The following is a 16,006-nucleotide window of genomic DNA, read 5'->3' as shown; positions in this document are numbered from 1 at the left end:
TAAGCCTAAGATCTCGCAAAGGGAGGTGGTAGGAAGCATGAACCCCGACACCCAGCTCCTGACGTGCCCTGACCACTGACCTACACTCCCCAGAGGGAAACCAAGGCCTGGGAGTGTGAGCGTGGTGTGTCCACGTGTGCGCGTGGCGGCCAGCACAAACTGGGTGTTTGCTAGGGCTCTACCAAGGGCTCAGTTTCCCCGAGGGCCACCAGCCCTATGGAGGGCAGGGTCTCCCTGTGAGCCCCTGTCTACGACCAGCCTGCGGGATCTTCCATGACCCCAGGGATTCAGCCCAGAGGCTCCACAGCCAATTCCAGACACAACCAGGGAAAAAGACTTCCCCACTGTGTCCTGGCATCTGGGAAATTGTCCCTTCAAATGGCCATGGTCCCCTTCCCCTGGGAATTCTGTCCTATTTCCCCAGATCCTCCCAGATCCTTCTTCCCAAGATGGGCGTCCAGAACAGAGTGAGGGCTGAGCACGGGGCCTGGAGTCCTTGACCCCAAAGGGCAGGGCCCTGAGACCCGAGCCCTTGCCACGATCTCCACCTTTTCTTCAGTCCTCCTCCAAATGACCCAGTGGCCCCCGGCGGTCCCCTCTGGGGCCTGTGATACACACCTCCCCGGGGCACACGACCCTCCTGCCTCGTGGGGCACGGCTGGCCCTTCAGAGTGGCTCAGTCCCTCCCCTCTGCAGCTGCCGGAAACCTGCCAAGACGCCGGTGCCAGGCTCCGTGCCGCGGAGGCCTGAGGTTCCCGTAGCCCTCTCAGCCGCTGAGACTGGGCCTCTTACGGGGGACCATTCCTTTTCCAAGTGTAGGTGACACATCCTGGGTCACAAGGCCAGACACAGCGGGTAAAGCAGGTGACAGGCAGGATGGCCTAGGCCAGGACAGGCCAGCCTGGCAGCCGCCTGGCAAGGGCAAGGCCCCTGCCTGCCCATCCCTCCGCCCCTGCCGGACCTGGCACCTCCAACTCAGGAGCTCCCTCCCTCCGGGCGGGGTGGGGGCAGCTCCAGCAAACCCCCCAGGGAGAGGGGTGGCCACCTCTCGCCAACACCCAGGCCACCGGCCTGCCTGAGGGGGCAGAGGAGGGCAGCAGGGAAGATGGGCACCTGGCGCACCACCCACTGCAGCAGAGGGGAGGGACGCTGGGCTTGGAGGGAGGCCATTGTACACCAGAAAGGGGAGCCACACCCAGGGGCCTGAGGCCTCCCCTCAGGCACGGCCCATCCGGCAGCGACCAGGGCCCGCAGCCAGGTGGCGGGTCCCGGAGGCGAGTTGGTTTCCCGCCTCCTGCAGGGGACGGGGTGCATACTCCTCACAGCCTCCCTGGGAGCGCCAGGAGGGGAGTCCTGAGACGCGCCTCCCGCCCCGGGTGACATCGGGGAGACCCACTGGCAAGGGGCACTGTCCCCGAGGGCTGCCTGGCACACACAGGCCAGGCTCCCAGCTTACCTTGAACTGCTGCTACATCTAGTCCTGGAGACAGCGCAAGGTGGGTACTGTGACCGTCCCCATTTCAGAGGCAGGGAAACTGAGTCACAGGGAGGCTAAGGGACTTGCCTGGAGTCCACAGACAGTGAGTGGGCCCCCTGGCCTGAACCCATGTGCCAGACTGTCCTGTGGGTCCACTGGACCCCAGTGGTCAGGCCAGAGTGCACGAATCATTCACTCAGGGCCTGCACGGGCCATGCTGTGCGACGGGGGCTGATGGGAGTTTTGAAAGGGACTGCAATCAAGTGGGGCCCTGTTAGCCGCAACCCTGCACCCCAATCCACCCCCAGCGCCCCCCGAACCTGCAACAGCCCCTGGGGGGACAGTGCCCAAGGAAAATTCCAGTGTCGTATAAGGGTCACACAGGTCTTCAGGGAGCCAGAAGCAGAATCAGGCCTGGGACCAGCCAGAAATCCAGCCTCCTCCTGCTCAGAGCAGCTGGCTAGCAGGCTGGACAGAGAGCTGGATAGAGCCAAGCAAAGAGCCTACTGTGGTCCAGCCACCATACCAAGGAGCTGTGTGTATCCTGACAACCAGGCTGGAAGACAGGTTTCCAAGCCAATACTGAAAAGCCTCTGTGCTCAGAGAGGTGAAGAGGCCTGCCTGAGGCTGCACAGCTCTTCTTCACCCTTCAGTCTCTAGCCACCTCACGGGCACTGTGGCCAGGGTATCATGACTGTGTCCTCCCCTCAGTCATGTCGCATTTTCTTGTCAGGGAAATCAAGAGACTCTTTGTATGTAAGGCTGGCAGAGTGACTTCGGAGGGACGGAGTGACTTTGGAAGAGCGGCCTCTCTGCTATGGTCCTTGGTTTCCCCATCCATCAAACGGGCTCATGACACACCCTGACTCCCAGGGCATCAGGGTCTCCAGGCGTGGCCAGGCAGCGGGCTTCGTAAACAGTGGAGCAGCCCCTGAGAATCCCGGGGGCAGCACCGGGCAGCTCCGTGGCGCTGTCCAGACACCCAGTGGCTGACTCATGCCACCCAGCCCTCCTCGGACACACGACACCGCAGCTGACGAGCCAGGGCACACTGCAGAGGGCTGTGTACCGCCTGGGCGGCACAGACGCAGCGTGGGTGGCAGCCCTGAGCCCGGCCGATGGACTTAGTCCCTGTCTGTTTGCTTCTCCGATAACCAGGATGACCTTGGTTAATGTTCACTAGCCGCCTCCCCTCGCCCCTCTGCCTCCACTGCTTAAATACGGACGAGGACAGGGCTCTGTCTCCTCAGCCTCCGTCACCACACCGGCCCCGGGACAGTGAGTGGTAAGTATGCCTTTCCCTGGGGACAGCCCCTGGGGACAGCCCCTGGGGGCCTCTGGGTCCCCACGCAGCCCGGGCAGGCAGGAGCAGGATGGAGGCGGGGAGGAAGGAGCAGGCGGCCCCTGGACCTCCGGTCGCCGGCAGCCCCGGTCCCTTCCTGCTCCCCAAGCCAACCCAGAGCCTGGCAGTACCTCTGGGCGCGTAAGCAGCCCCCGTGGGGAGTGGCAGAGGGCGTCCAGCCTCCAGCCCTGGGAGCCCAGGTGCCACCACCGTAGCTGCAGGGGCAGGGCTTGGTGGCCTGGCCTTTCCCGCCACTGCCTCTCGGCAGCTTCACACCCCCTGCTTGGGTGAGGACCTTCCTCCCTTCTAAAGATGAGGACAAAAGGCCAGAGAGGATGAGGCGGCCAGCAGCCCAGGCCAGCACCTCCATTCCTCCAGATGCGCCAGGAGCAGAACCAGGTCACCCCCCGTGGGCTGCCGCCTGAGCACGCCTTGTGGCGGGGGCCATGGAAGCCCCTGCGAAGACCACCTGCGTGCGGTTTGAGCTGAGCTTCCCGAGTGACTGCTCTCTGAGCCGCTGCTGAGCTCAGGGCAGGGAAGAGCGCATTTCCGCCTCACCGGACCCTCGGAGGTGGTCACTGCGGTCAGATAGGTCGACGACGTGCCCAGATCCCACAGCGCCCGGTATTCAAACTCGGGCGCCTGGCTCCGGGCCCTTGCTGCTAACCCGGGCCCAGCGTGGAATCCTTCTCCCGGGGCTCCGGCCCTAGTTGGGAACAGGAAGCCTGGGCTGGCCTGGGGCCTCGCTGATGCTCAGTGACCTTGGACTGTTGCTCAGTCTCGAGGCCCCACTGAGCAAAACCCAGAAAACCTTTGTTTTCTCCCCTCCCCTCCCCCTCACCCAGCCTTGATTTCCAGTGCTGGATTTTATTTTCTGTCTTTGGGTTTGGAGATGGGGGTTAGGAGGATGCCCAGGGTCAAAGAGGCCAGACTCCCATACGATGCCCCTGAAGAGCCACCATATCCATCTGCTGCTTCTGCTTTTTTTTTTTTTTTTTAAACCACTGAGCCACACCTCCAGCTCTTTTTTAAAATTTTTAATTTTGAGACAAGTTCTCACGAAGTTGCTTAGGGCCTCGCTAACTTGCTGAAGCTGACTTTGAACTTGTGATCCTCCTGTCCCAGCCTCCTGAGCCACTGCAATTATGGGGATGTGTCACCACACCCAGCCAACTAGTACTTCTTGAGAGCTTACTGCGTAGCAGTATTTCTTGGCACATCATGCATGCTTAATTTGCACAATGTCTCTCTGAAGAAGTGCATCCTTCTCATCTCTAGGAAACTGAGATTCAGAGAGGTGAGGTAACTTGTCCAAGGTCACACAGTAAATAAAGAATTGAATTCTAGCAATCTGATCTCAGAGCCTCTCGCTTTTGCCACAGTGGACTGCCTCTCTTCATTAGCCATGCCACCTCTGAGGTTTTCCCTTTCATCTTCTGGTTGCAATTTTATACATAGAGAAGGGTTAAATACCAGGTTCTGGAGTCAAAACATCTAGGTCTAAATCCTAGTTCTATGAGCAACTGATTCTGTGGTTTTTAGTATGTTGTCTAACAAGTTTGGGATTCAGTTCTTCCACCTATAAAATGGGACTAATCATAACCTCCTCCTCACAAGGTAAACTCTGAGGGAGGAATAGATGAGACAGACCCTGTAAAACACATGCTGCTAGAGGGTGTGGCTCAGTGGTGAGCGCTTACCCAGCGCACGAAGAAATGGAAACAAAAAAGCAAAGCAAAAGCAACAAAACCCCATGACGTTTGGTCAATGTGACAGTGACGGTGACCTGGGGTCTGGTGCCTGCTCTGGTATAGAGTGAGGAGCAAGTAGGCATTGTCCAGATAGGCGGGGACAGATGTGGATGCCACACTCCCAAGAGGCTCCCTGCTGAGCACGGCCCCTCCTCTGGCCTGGGGCACGTGGCCACCAGCAGGAAGCCACCTGCTGGTCCCCAGGACGCTCCCTCGTGCAGGGGTCGGGGCTTCCGCACCCGCCGGCCGCCTCCTTGTGCTTCAGAGGTCCTTCTCTCCACTGTGCAGGCAGGACGTGAGACTCAGAGGGGGACGGCATTGCCCAGGCCACTGGCAGGGTGGCAGGGCCAGATCTCATGGCTTACCAGTGCTGGCTTTCCACCGGTGGGGACCGCACCCCAGTCCGACCCTGGCCCCCGCCTCCTTGTTCTTGGCCGCTAGTCTTCTGTTCCGAGTAGAAAGGGTGTGAGATGAGCCAGGGGTCTTCCCTCGCCCCAGAGGCTGCTCCCACCCACGCCCGCTTCCTGGGCCATCTCCGGGCTCCTGGCTGAAAGCTCGGCCTCACGTCTGCACCCTCAGGGCCGCGAGTCCACACTCCCTGCAGCTGACTTCCCAGCTCAAGGCTTCGGGGTACCGCCTCCGGGAGCAGGCCCAGGAGGAGCAGGGCCAGAGACCGATGCCAGGTCTGGCATTCATGGTGTCTGAGACCTGCAGGCAGGGCTGTCAGAGGCCATGGTCCCCGGGCAGGAAAGCCAAGGTTTACTCCAGCTTCGTCTCTGATTCTAAACTCTGTGCAACCCTGGCCAGGCACTGACCCTCTCTGGACCTCAGAGCCTTCACTCTAAAAGGAAGAATCAGAGTAGGTGGTATGACCCGGGAGAGGGACGGAGGTGCTCACCTAGCTGGACGCCTCCCCCACGGCTCCCCTGCAGACTCTCACCTCCTTACTGACAGCTCTCTGTCCAGCGTTCGGGCAGGGGACCTCATGCATGTGGGTCTCTCCCAACTCCCCTTCATACAGCTTGGGAGTGGGGCCCTGGATCAGTGTTTGCTCAAACTCTTGCTCAAGGCCAAGGGTACAGCCAGTAGCCCTGCCCAGGCCTAAAGCCATGGCCTCTGGCCCTGAGGCCACTCAGCTGAAGTCCCCACCCTGCCGAGGCCCACCCATCTCCTGACCGCAGGGCTCTCGAAGCTGGGGAATTTCCACCACCACGAAGGGCTGCTGCCAGCCCGCCAGGCAGTACGGAGAACACCAGGGCTGTGGAAATACACGGGGCTGGTTTTAGCACCACATTTAGCCCTGACACCCCGGCCAGTTAAAGAAAAATACAAGCACGTGTTGCACAGCGTGTGGCTGGCGGTCTCTGGACTATTTAGAGGCGCGAAGGCCAAGGAAAACGGTGGTGGAAAAAAACAAGTTGCCACTTTGCTTTGTTATCTTATTGGAAAGAACCATTTTCAAAGGTCAGTCAACAAGTGAAGCTCAGCATTTCTTATTCCCAACTTCTTCCCGCAGGTTTCCATGACTCAAAGTCAAGGGCGCACTTCTCTCTACCCTATTAAGATGGGGATTTCAGTTCAAGGGCCGCAGGCGCCTTCTCTGCAGCTCAGCCCTGGGCTCCCCATCTGCCCGGGGAGCAGGTTGCACTGCGGGGCTGCACCCTGCCAGGTCGTGGTCTGGGCAGAGCTGGGCTCTGGGGTCAGGGCTGCAGCGACCTGTCTGTGAGTTACTGTGGGTGACATTGACTTCCACCACTCTAGGCAGAGCCTGCACGCCCAGGTCCCAGCCACGGGCCCTGCCCCTTGCTCCGGCCTCACCCTCAGCTGTGAAACAGACCCTCACCTGCCTGTCACCCGAAGGCTTTGTGTTGGCAGCACCGGCCAGCGTCGGGGAGGGGCCGGGGCCCTGCAGTGCAATTTTGGGGTTGAGACTTTTTGAATTCTCTCAAGAACTCCCACTTTATATATGAGGCAAAATGAGGAGCAGAGAGTTCAAATACCTGTCCTGGCTCACACAGCTGGTGAGCCACAGGACCCCCCAGAGCCCCCAGCGTCGGGACATGAGTGGCAGCCCAATGGCCAGCCAACTGACCACAGGATGCCAGCGCTCTCGGGCTGAGATCACAGAGCCGGCTGGGCGTGCCCCGCTCACTCAGGGCCGAGGCTCTGTCCGTGTCGGGTGGGGACAGCCCCTGGGGCCTCTATCACAGCCATGTTCTCAGAGTCCAGGAGCAAGGGGCTTCGCCTGCAGGTAGCACGTTCCACAGAAGGCGGCCTCAAGGTCATGGCAGCTGTAAGCGGAGCAGCCAAGGGCAGGGGCTCAGGACCCAGCCTGCCGGGCTCGGGCGCTGGTTCCGCGACTCTCCTTGCTCGCTGACCTTGAATGTGGGCCTCAGCTCTCCAGGCTCTGGAGGATCCTAGTTCTCCCCACAGGACAGCGACAAGAAAGCAGGGACTTGGAACACTAGAGCTCAGGATGGTGCGCGGCGGAGGGACGGCGTCGCCTTCACCCTAGCCGTCTCCTGATTGTTCGGCAATGAACGTGGAGGGAGAGCTGGGCTCGGGCTGGGCACGTGCTGGAGCTTACTGGACCCTGGTGGCTAGTGCGTGGCGTCAGTCAGAGCCAGAGGGAGTTGTCGTGGTGTCCGACTCAGGACTCTGTCCCTTCTCTGCCTTGCAGGACGATGCCACCCTCCATCTCGTGGGGCCTCCTGCTGCTGGCCGGCCTGTGCTGCCTGGCCCCTGGCTCCCTGGCCGAGGATGCTCAGGAGACGGACGCACACAAGCAGGACCAGGAGCACGCAGCCTGCCACAAGATCGCCCCGAACCTGGCCGAGTTCGCCTTCAGCCTCTACCGCGTGCTGGCCCACCAGTCCAACACCACCAACATCTTCTTCTCCCCTGTGAGCATCGCCACAGCCATGGCCACGCTCTCCCTGGGGGCCAAGGCTGACACTCACACCCAGATCCTGGAGGGCCTGGACTTCAACCTCACGGAGGTGGCAGAGGCTGACATCCACACGGGCTTCCAGCATCTGCTCCAGACCCTCAACAGGCCCAACAACCAGCTCCAGCTGACCACCGGCAACGCCCTCTTCATCCACCAGAACCTGAAACTGGTGGACAGCTTCCTGGAGAACGTCAAGAACCTGTACCACTCAGAGGCCTTCTCCACCAACTTCACCGACTCCGAAGCAGCCAGGAAGCAGATCAACAGTTACGTGGAGAAAGGAACCCACGGAAAGATCGTGGACTTGGTGAAAGAACTGAACAAAGATGCAGTTTTCGCCCTGGTGAACTACATTTTCTTTAAAGGTAAGAGCAGTCAGTCAGCCTGAGCTGGTGCCCGTGGAAACCCCACACGTGTTTCCCACCCACCAGTTCCAGAGCGCTCCGTGGCGGCACTGTCTGCTCTGGGCAGGGCCCCTCAGAGCGGTTCCTACATCGTCCACGCGTAAGCACTGAAATGCTCCCCATCATCAATTACGATTGGGAAGTTGATCACACGGGCAAAACCATCGACTTCTCTGCAGGACTTGTCAGAGCCCTGGCTGTCCTCAGGCCCCCTGGGAATCCCCGCCCAGGAGGGGCACATGTGACGTGTCCTAACCAGAGAGACATAAATACAAGTTGAAGCAGGCGGTGGCAGGGAGTGGCTTGCATGGGGCTTTGGACAGCCCTTGCTCTGGAAGAGTGGCAGCTCAGGGTGAGCAGGAGCTGGGTTCGAATCCCACCTCCACCACTCATTGGCCTCCACATTGGACGAGCCGTCTCACCTCTTTGGGATGTGACTTCCTGTCTTGTCACAAACAATACCTGGTTGTCAGGTCTGAAAGGAGGACCTAAGTTGCACAGGGGACTATGGGGCACGTCACAGCTGAGAAGCTTGTGTGGTCCCCAGCAGGCCCAGTAGCCAGGACCGCAGGGCCCAGGTCCTAAGGCGGCATCCACTGCCCCAGGGCAATGGACTGGGGAGGCCAGAGGAGACCAGGGGAGACCAGGGGAGTCAGGATGTTTTCGTCAGCTTTTTACTGGTGCGACTTAAAGACCCGACCAGCAAAATTGTAGAGGAAGAAAAGTTTATTAGGGGGCTCATGGTTTCAGAGGTCTCAATCCGTAGAAGGCCAGCTCCATTCTTTGGGGCTTAAGGTAAGGCAGGACATCGTGGAGGAAGAGTGTGGTGGAGGGAAGCAGCTCACATGGTGATCAGAAAGCAGAGAGACTCCACTCACCAAATACAAAATATATACCCCATAGCCACGCCCCCAGTGAACCACTTCCTCCAGCCACACCCACCCGCCTCCAGGTACCACTCGGTTCGTCCCATCAGGGATTGATTCATTGATTAGGTTAAGGCTACAGCCCAATCATTTTTCCTCCAAACCTTCTTGCATGGTCTCACATGTGGACTGTCGGGGGACACTACTTCTAAACCATAACACGAGGCCAGGGGCAGCTTCCTCCCCACCCTGGTTCCCTTGTTCCTGGGCAGAGTCCTGCAGTGCTGAGGCCCAGGAGGGGCCAGCTCTGCTGGACTTAAGGGTGGGTCTTGTCCCTCCCAGCACCACTGTGGGCTCAGGGTCCCCTGTAGTACCTGCCCAGTCTGCTGGTCCAGAGGGTGAGGAGCTGTTGTCCAGCGAGGAGGGGCTGCCTGCACATCTGTGCTTCTCATGTGGGTCCAGAACAAGGACTTAGGGAAGCTCTGAATGTTTGGCCTAAGTGACAACTGAACTGCCAATCAACAAGGAGCCTGGAGCTCCAGGAGAAGAGAGGTATCTGGTCCCAATGTGACTGGGACCAAAGTTTGTCACTTGTAATCCCTGGTTGCCCTTAAACAAACATAATTTTAATAGAAATGCTTACCGGAAACAGTCAGGAGGGCATCTCAGCCTCCATGATCTAGGAAGCCCGGCTGCTCCTCTAGTCCTGAATGTCCCTCGCTCTCCCCTTCGCCAGCCTGGTGGGGTGGATGGAGACCCTCCTGCCCACCAGGCAGCAGAGGTGTGGTGAGCAGCTTCTCACCAGGCAGGCTCCGGGCTCCTGTCCTCTCCGCTCACACCTGCCCCTCCATCCACCTTCCCTCTGTCCAGGCAAATGGGAGAAGCCCTTTGAGGCGGAGCACACCACGGAAGAAGACTTCCACGTGGACCAGGCAACCACGGTGAAGGTGCCCATGATGAAGCGCCTGGGCATGTTCAACCTGCACTACTGCAGCACGCTGGCCAGCTGGGTGCTGCAGATGGACTACCTGGGCAACGCCACCGCCATCTTCCTCCTGCCCGACGAGGGGAAGCTGCAGCACCTGGAGGACACCGTCACTACGGAACTCCTCTCCAAGTTCCTGAAAAACAGGCACATCAGGTGGGTCCAGGCAGGGACCATGGGTGGCCTGGGTACAGCCAAGCCCCTCAGGACCAACGCGTCCAGAGAGCAAGCTGCAGAGGGGGACCCACTCCTGGGGCCACAGCCACAGCCAATGACCCTGTGCTAGAGATGTCAGGGCTCAGGTCAGGTAGCAGCTGTGAGGGGACAGTGATCAAAGAGGGGCCTAGGTCCAACTTGAGGGGGGCTTCCTTCCCAAGAATGTACACCACTCCTTCCCAATATCCAGGGCCTGGCCAGGGTAGCAACAAGAGCACACGTTATGGCAGAATCAAGAACAAAGGCCGAGGCTTGCAGGTCAGGGTGGCCCGAGGAAGGACTTGCGGAAGGACTGGCCGAGGTGCACAGGGGAGAGCCTGCATGGAAAGGCCCAGAACAGGAACAGGTCCCACTGGAAGCTTGGGGCACCTTCCCACAGGCTCCACCTCTCTGTCACGTCTAGGCTGGCTCACTGGGCCCCGGGAGCCACACAGCTGCGTGTGTGGCACAGAGCAGGGCATTGGGCACCCTAAGAGCCCAGCTGGGCGCTGCTGCAGGAGGCACACTGCAGACAGGCACACGTGCAGGTTAAACTGCGCCCATGTCACCACCACAGGGCCACCCGGCCCCCCTGAGGTCCCCATACGGGACCGGGAACAGAGCACAAGGCAGCCTGGGACTGGTCCCCGAGCCCAAGTGCCAGTGTGTGGCCTCGCCCTGTCCCTGTGGACGTGGAGCTGAGTCTAGAGCACACCAGGTGTCCAGGAAGCTAATGGACAGCAAGCCAAGGGACTTCCCGACCTGCCCTGGGAGGGGACAGGGCACTAAGTGGGAGAGTCAAGCAGGAGAGGAAACACTTTCTCAGCCCAGGGTCGGGGGCAGCAGAACCCCAGAAACTGAGAAACCCCTTCATTTCCTACCTTCATGCCAGGTCAGCCAATCTGCACTTGCCCAAACTGTCCATCTCTGGAACCTATGATCTGAAGAGTGTCCTGAGCAGACTGGGCATCACCAAGGTCTTCAGCAACGGCGCTGACCTATCAGGGATCACAGAGGATGCTCCCCTCAGTCTCTCCCAGGTGAGGGCACGTGAGGACCACGGTCCAGGGTCTGCAGGCCAGGGTGGGTGGGGCCTGCTCGGGCCTGAGGCTGAGGGAGAGGCCAAGGGGCACAGCAAGGTCCAGCGAGCTCCTCCCGCACATGCAGAGCTTCACGAGCTCCAGCAGGGAGAGGACGGAGGCAGGGAGGTGGCCTCCTGTGCTGCTGGCCCTGAGGGGGCCACTCACCCTTGGCCTCTTCCTTTCCCGGGACCTTTGAGCCCTTGGGCTTCTGTTGACCCACATTGACACAGAGAGGCTTAGGCTCAGTGACTGCAGAGAATGTTCTGGAATCTTCCATCTGTGACACTGAGAGCTACTGGTGAACCCCCAATTCTGAATTATTACTGAGCTCAGACAAATGGGTCACTTGCTGAGGAAAGCGAGAGGGGACCAGGAGCAACCACAGGTCCACATGGGTGGACCTTGGGGTCTGGGCACTGGGAAGGTGACCACCAGAGTCCTCGTGACAAGGAGCTCATGACCCGACATGGAAAGGGGGTACGTGTGGAGGTCCCATGGAGGCCGATGGTCTTTCTCTTGTGCAGCTGAGGTTGTGTCCAAGGGAAGGAGGGGGAGGGGAGTAGGCTGAGTCAGGCGGAAGCTGAGATGGGGCAGGGGGACCTGGGTGACCAACAGGGAGGCCATAGACAGGGCAGGCTGGTCCGGGAGGAGAAGGTCCCGTGAGGACCTCCGGGCATGAGGCTCCCACCAGGGGGCCGGTGCAGCTGGGTGGGCGGCTGGGCCTCAGAGCCCCTGTGCTTCTCTCCCCTCCAGGCCCTGCATAAGGCTGTGCTGACCATCGATGAGAAAGGGACAGAGGCTTCGGGGGCCACATTTTTGGAAGCCATCCCCATGTCTCTTCCCCCTGAAGTGAAATTCGACCGTCCCTTCTTCTTTGTAATCTATGAGCACTACACCAAGAGCCCCCTATTTGTGGGGAAGGTGGTGGACCCCACAAAGCAGTAGCCACCTCGGGCACCAGCCCCTCCTCTCCTGCCCTGCCTGCGCCCCTCCCTGATGACATTAAAGAAGGGTTGGCCAACCTTCACCTGTGGTCTCTGTGTCTCCCTTTGTGTCCTGAGGGTGTGAGAACTCCAGGTCACAGCATCTCTCAGTGACACTGGGTCATGCGTGGAAGGTCCCTGTGCTGCACAGGCCTGTGCTGGCCAGCGGTGACTGACTGAGACCACGTCCTGGGCACGTCCATGCCTGAGATCTCAGTCCTGTCTGGGAATCCTGAGGGGGTCTTGGTGCTCGACAGCGGCCCGAGGCCCCCTGGGAATCCTCACCGTACAGGCAGCTCCATGCAGCAGCCTCCCCCAAGCACGGCTGGCCAGGCCCGCCCAGCGCTGCCCCTCCCTGCTAGCCAGCCTCTTTGCTGGTGTGACTAAAACCTGACCAGAACAATTTTATAGGAGGAAAGGTTTATTTGGGGCTCTCTGTTTCAGAGGTCTCAGTCCACAGAGAGCCAACTCCATTCCTTGGGCTCAGGGAGAGGCAGGACATCATGGAGAAATCGTGTGGTGGAAGGAAGGGGCTAATCAGGAAGCAGAGAGAGACTCCACTCACGAGATACAAAATAAATACCCCAAAGGCACAGCCCTGATGCCCACCCTCCAGTCACACCCACTGAGGTCACCACTTGGGTAATCCCCTCGGTGGGGAGGGTTGGTCCGCTGCTTGGGTTGAGGCTCCTATGACTAGTCACTTCACCTCTCAGCCTCTCGCACTGTCTCACACGTGAGCTCTGGGGACACAGAGCACATTCCACAATGACCCTCCCTGGGCTCCAGACACATCTGCTCTCACTCGTGAGCTCTGGGGACACAGAGCAAATCCCAACACGACCCTCCCTGGGCTCCAGACCCGACTGCTCTACACATGAGCTCTGGGGACCCTACATCCCACGACGACCCTCTATGGGCTCCAGACCTGGTTGCTTTCAAGTGTGAGCTCTGGGGACACAGCACATTCCACCATGACCCTCCCTGGCTCCAGACATGTCTGCACTCACACGTGAGCTCTGGAGACCCCACCACAAACCTCCCTGGGCTCCAGACAAGACTGCTCTCACGTGTGAGCTCTGTGGACCCTCACATCCCAACCCGACCCTCCCTGGACTCCAGACCTGGCTACTCTTGCACATCAGCTCTTAGGACCCTCACATCACACCAGGACCCTCCCAGGGTTTCAGACCTGGCTGCTCTCTCGTGTGAGCTCTGGGGACCCTGACATCCCACCATAATCTCCCTGGGCTCCAGACCTGGCTGCTCTTGCACATCAGCTCTGAGGATCTTCACGTCCCACCACGACCCTCCCTGCGCTCCGGACCCGGCTGCTCTCACTCATAGGCTCTGGGGACCCTCACGTCCCACCACAACCGTCCCTGGGCTCCTAACCTGGCTGCTCTCTGGTGTGAGCTCTGGGACCCTCACATCCCACTACAACACTCCCTGGACTCCAGACCCGGCTGCTCTCCCCTGTGAGCTCCGGGGATTCACAGCACATTCCACCACGACCCTCCCTGTGCTCCGGACCCGGCTGCTCTGACCCTTGCTTTGCAGGTCTGCTTCTGCAGCCACAGCAGGGAGGCGACCCTCACCCCTTCTAGTCACAGGGACCCTGGCCAGGCCCAGCTGCTGCACCCCACAGGGCACATCCTGAGGTTGGCTGGAGGAGACGGTGGGTGGAGCCCTTCCTCAGTGGGGCTGGGCCAGGACTCTGACCTCCATCCTGGTCTTTCCATCGCTCTCCAGGGACCTCACACGTCCCCTCCTGGATAAGCCCCTCCTCCCAGGGAGCAGCAGGGTGTCCTCCTCAAGCCCACCAGGTCCCCAGGCCCCAAGGCCACTCACCTATGCACCCTTCTCCTGTCCTGTGTCTGCAGTGCCAGGGTTGGCCCTGAAAGGTGACGCGGGACGCGCGGCGCCCGGGAGCTTTTTGTCTGGGAGTGGCTCTGACATCCCAGGGCAATCTCAGAGTCCTGGTCTCCACTCAGGGGAGGTGCGTGGACATGTCCCCTAGGTGGAGTCATGACCAGTTGTCATGAACGGTCACATCTGTGCAATTTCACATGACAGTCCATCCATGGTCCTCACTTCTTCCTGAAGAAGAAAGAGGATCTCTGGGTTTCTCTCACAGGACCCCCAACTTCCACATAAACGATGCCACCTGAGTGTCCTGAGACCTGGATTTCGACAGACCAGCTGTGTGACCTGAGTGCAGCTGTCAGACCTCTCTGGGTCCCTGTTCCTCACTGCTGATAGTGCAGCCCACACTCGAGCTGGCCTGAGATTCCAGTTAGGCATTGACTGAGCCCTCTCAGAGCTGTGACCGAGCTATGACCAGAGCGGGCGGGGACACGGAGACTGCAGGGGGACTGCTTTCCCAGTTTCTCCCCACTGAATCCCAGGCAGCACCATGATGCTCCAAGCAGATACCTGTGTTCTTCCAAGTCGCACAGGAGAAAATCACTGCCCATGGAGGCTGGCCCTCCCCTACGTTGTCACCGTCCCCAGGCGAGTGAGGGAGTCGGGTTGTTCCTGCTAACCACGTCTCTGGGCTCTTCTGTCCCCCTCGGGACTCCTGGGCAGTAATTCCTCCTAAACCATGAGAGTCGCTTGCACTGTGGTTGGTGGCCGCCGTGCTTCCCTAGGAAGAGCCCGCTGCCCCGCATGGAGGGAGGCCCTGCCTCAGCAGCCCAAGGCTCTGAGAAGCCACCCACAGAGCCCCATGCGGGCCCCACACGGGCATTCTGTGGGAGAAGGCAGGAGAGGCCTGGCCAGCTGCCGCCCTAGAGATCAGGGGAGGGAGGAGGAAGGGGCAGGGGGCTCGGACCTCGGACCCATCGTTTAATTTATAAGAAATGTCTGTCATTAAATGAGTCAGGACTCTACTTGGGAGAGCCTAAGGCCTTAGAGGGGACTTCATGGCATCATGGGACCCACCAGGGACCAGCTGGGCGTGGGCAGAGCTTTGGGCCACCCTGCTATGAGGAGCACGTGGCCTCAGTCCTCAGCTCTGCTGCCGCAGCCAACATGGGCCTCAACACCAGTCCTTGAAGGACGCTGGCTGGAAACCAAGTCACAGAAGGGAAAGATTGAGTCCCCAGCTTAACAGGCCTGCCTACTGGGCCCAGAGGGCAGGGCTCCTCCCTCCTGGCATGGCCACCCCGAGACTCACACCGCCCAGTCCACGCAGCACCTACCCACACTGGCTGCGCTGCATCAAAGGCCCCACCCTGGCACAGCCACCTGGGCTCTGGGGGCTCCAGGGCAGGCTCCCTCTGCAGGCAGGGAGCCGGCTCTGCTCTGCACAGATCATGGGGGACACAAAGCAGGCGTCCAGCTCACCCGGGCCCTCGCACTCGGCAGGGTGAGAGGTGAAGGAGTGAGCGACGGCCGCTGGGAGAGCGGCCCTGCCTTGGGGGGGCCATCTGAGCCCCTTCACATGGCGAGGAACACACCACACTGCTCCTGGGGCTGCGGGGGAGCTGAGTCAGAAGTGGGAGCTTCAGGTACGTGTCCCCCACCCCAGGAACACGCTCAATCAGGTCAAAAGACAAAAGGACAGCAAAGTTAGTTACCTGCCTGACTTCCATTTGTAATTCCTGAATCCAGGCAGCCTCCTCTCTCCAGAACAGATGAGGACCCCCACTGGGCAAGGGCAGAGCAGTGTGTTCAGACCAAGGAAACAGAACTCCGGGGAAAACCAGCTGTTAAGATCAGTTTCCTTCAGTTACATTTTGTTAAAGAGTTGAAGCAGCGGGGACTTCCTTAGTAATCTGACTCTAGTAGACTAGAATCTCCTGTTTTCAGGAGAAACTGGTCTGTTTGGGTATTTATCTGCCTCTTTTTTGGGTTACCAGGGATTGAACTCAGGGGCACTCAACCACTGAGCTTCATCCCCAGCACCATTTTGTATTTTATTTAGAGAGAGGGTCTCACTGAGTTGCTTAGCACCTCACCATTGCTGA

At 59.7% G+C, this 16,006-nt stretch overlaps 1 protein-coding gene across 1 annotated transcript; it reads left to right on the top strand.

Moving 5' to 3' along the window:
- The first annotated feature begins 2,635 nt into the window (after positions 1-2,635).
- LOC124978126 (alpha-1-antiproteinase-like) lies at positions 2,636-12,079 on the top strand. Its single transcript, XM_047542216.1, has 5 exons — positions 2,636-2,762; positions 7,251-7,885; positions 9,661-9,931; positions 10,863-11,010; positions 11,806-12,079. Exons 1-5 carry the CDS (start codon positions 2,650-2,652, stop codon positions 11,995-11,997), a joined length of 1,359 nt encoding a protein of 452 aa, XP_047398172.1. The 5' UTR covers positions 2,636-2,649; the 3' UTR covers positions 11,998-12,079.
- The last annotated feature ends 3,927 nt before the right edge of the window (positions 12,080-16,006 follow it).

Source organism: Sciurus carolinensis, chromosome 2, assembly GCF_902686445.1.
Source record: "Sciurus carolinensis chromosome 2, mSciCar1.2, whole genome shotgun sequence".
Classification (NCBI taxonomy): Eukaryota; Metazoa; Chordata; class Mammalia; order Rodentia; family Sciuridae; genus Sciurus; species Sciurus carolinensis.
This window is presented reverse-complemented; position numbering and strand designations above follow the sequence as displayed.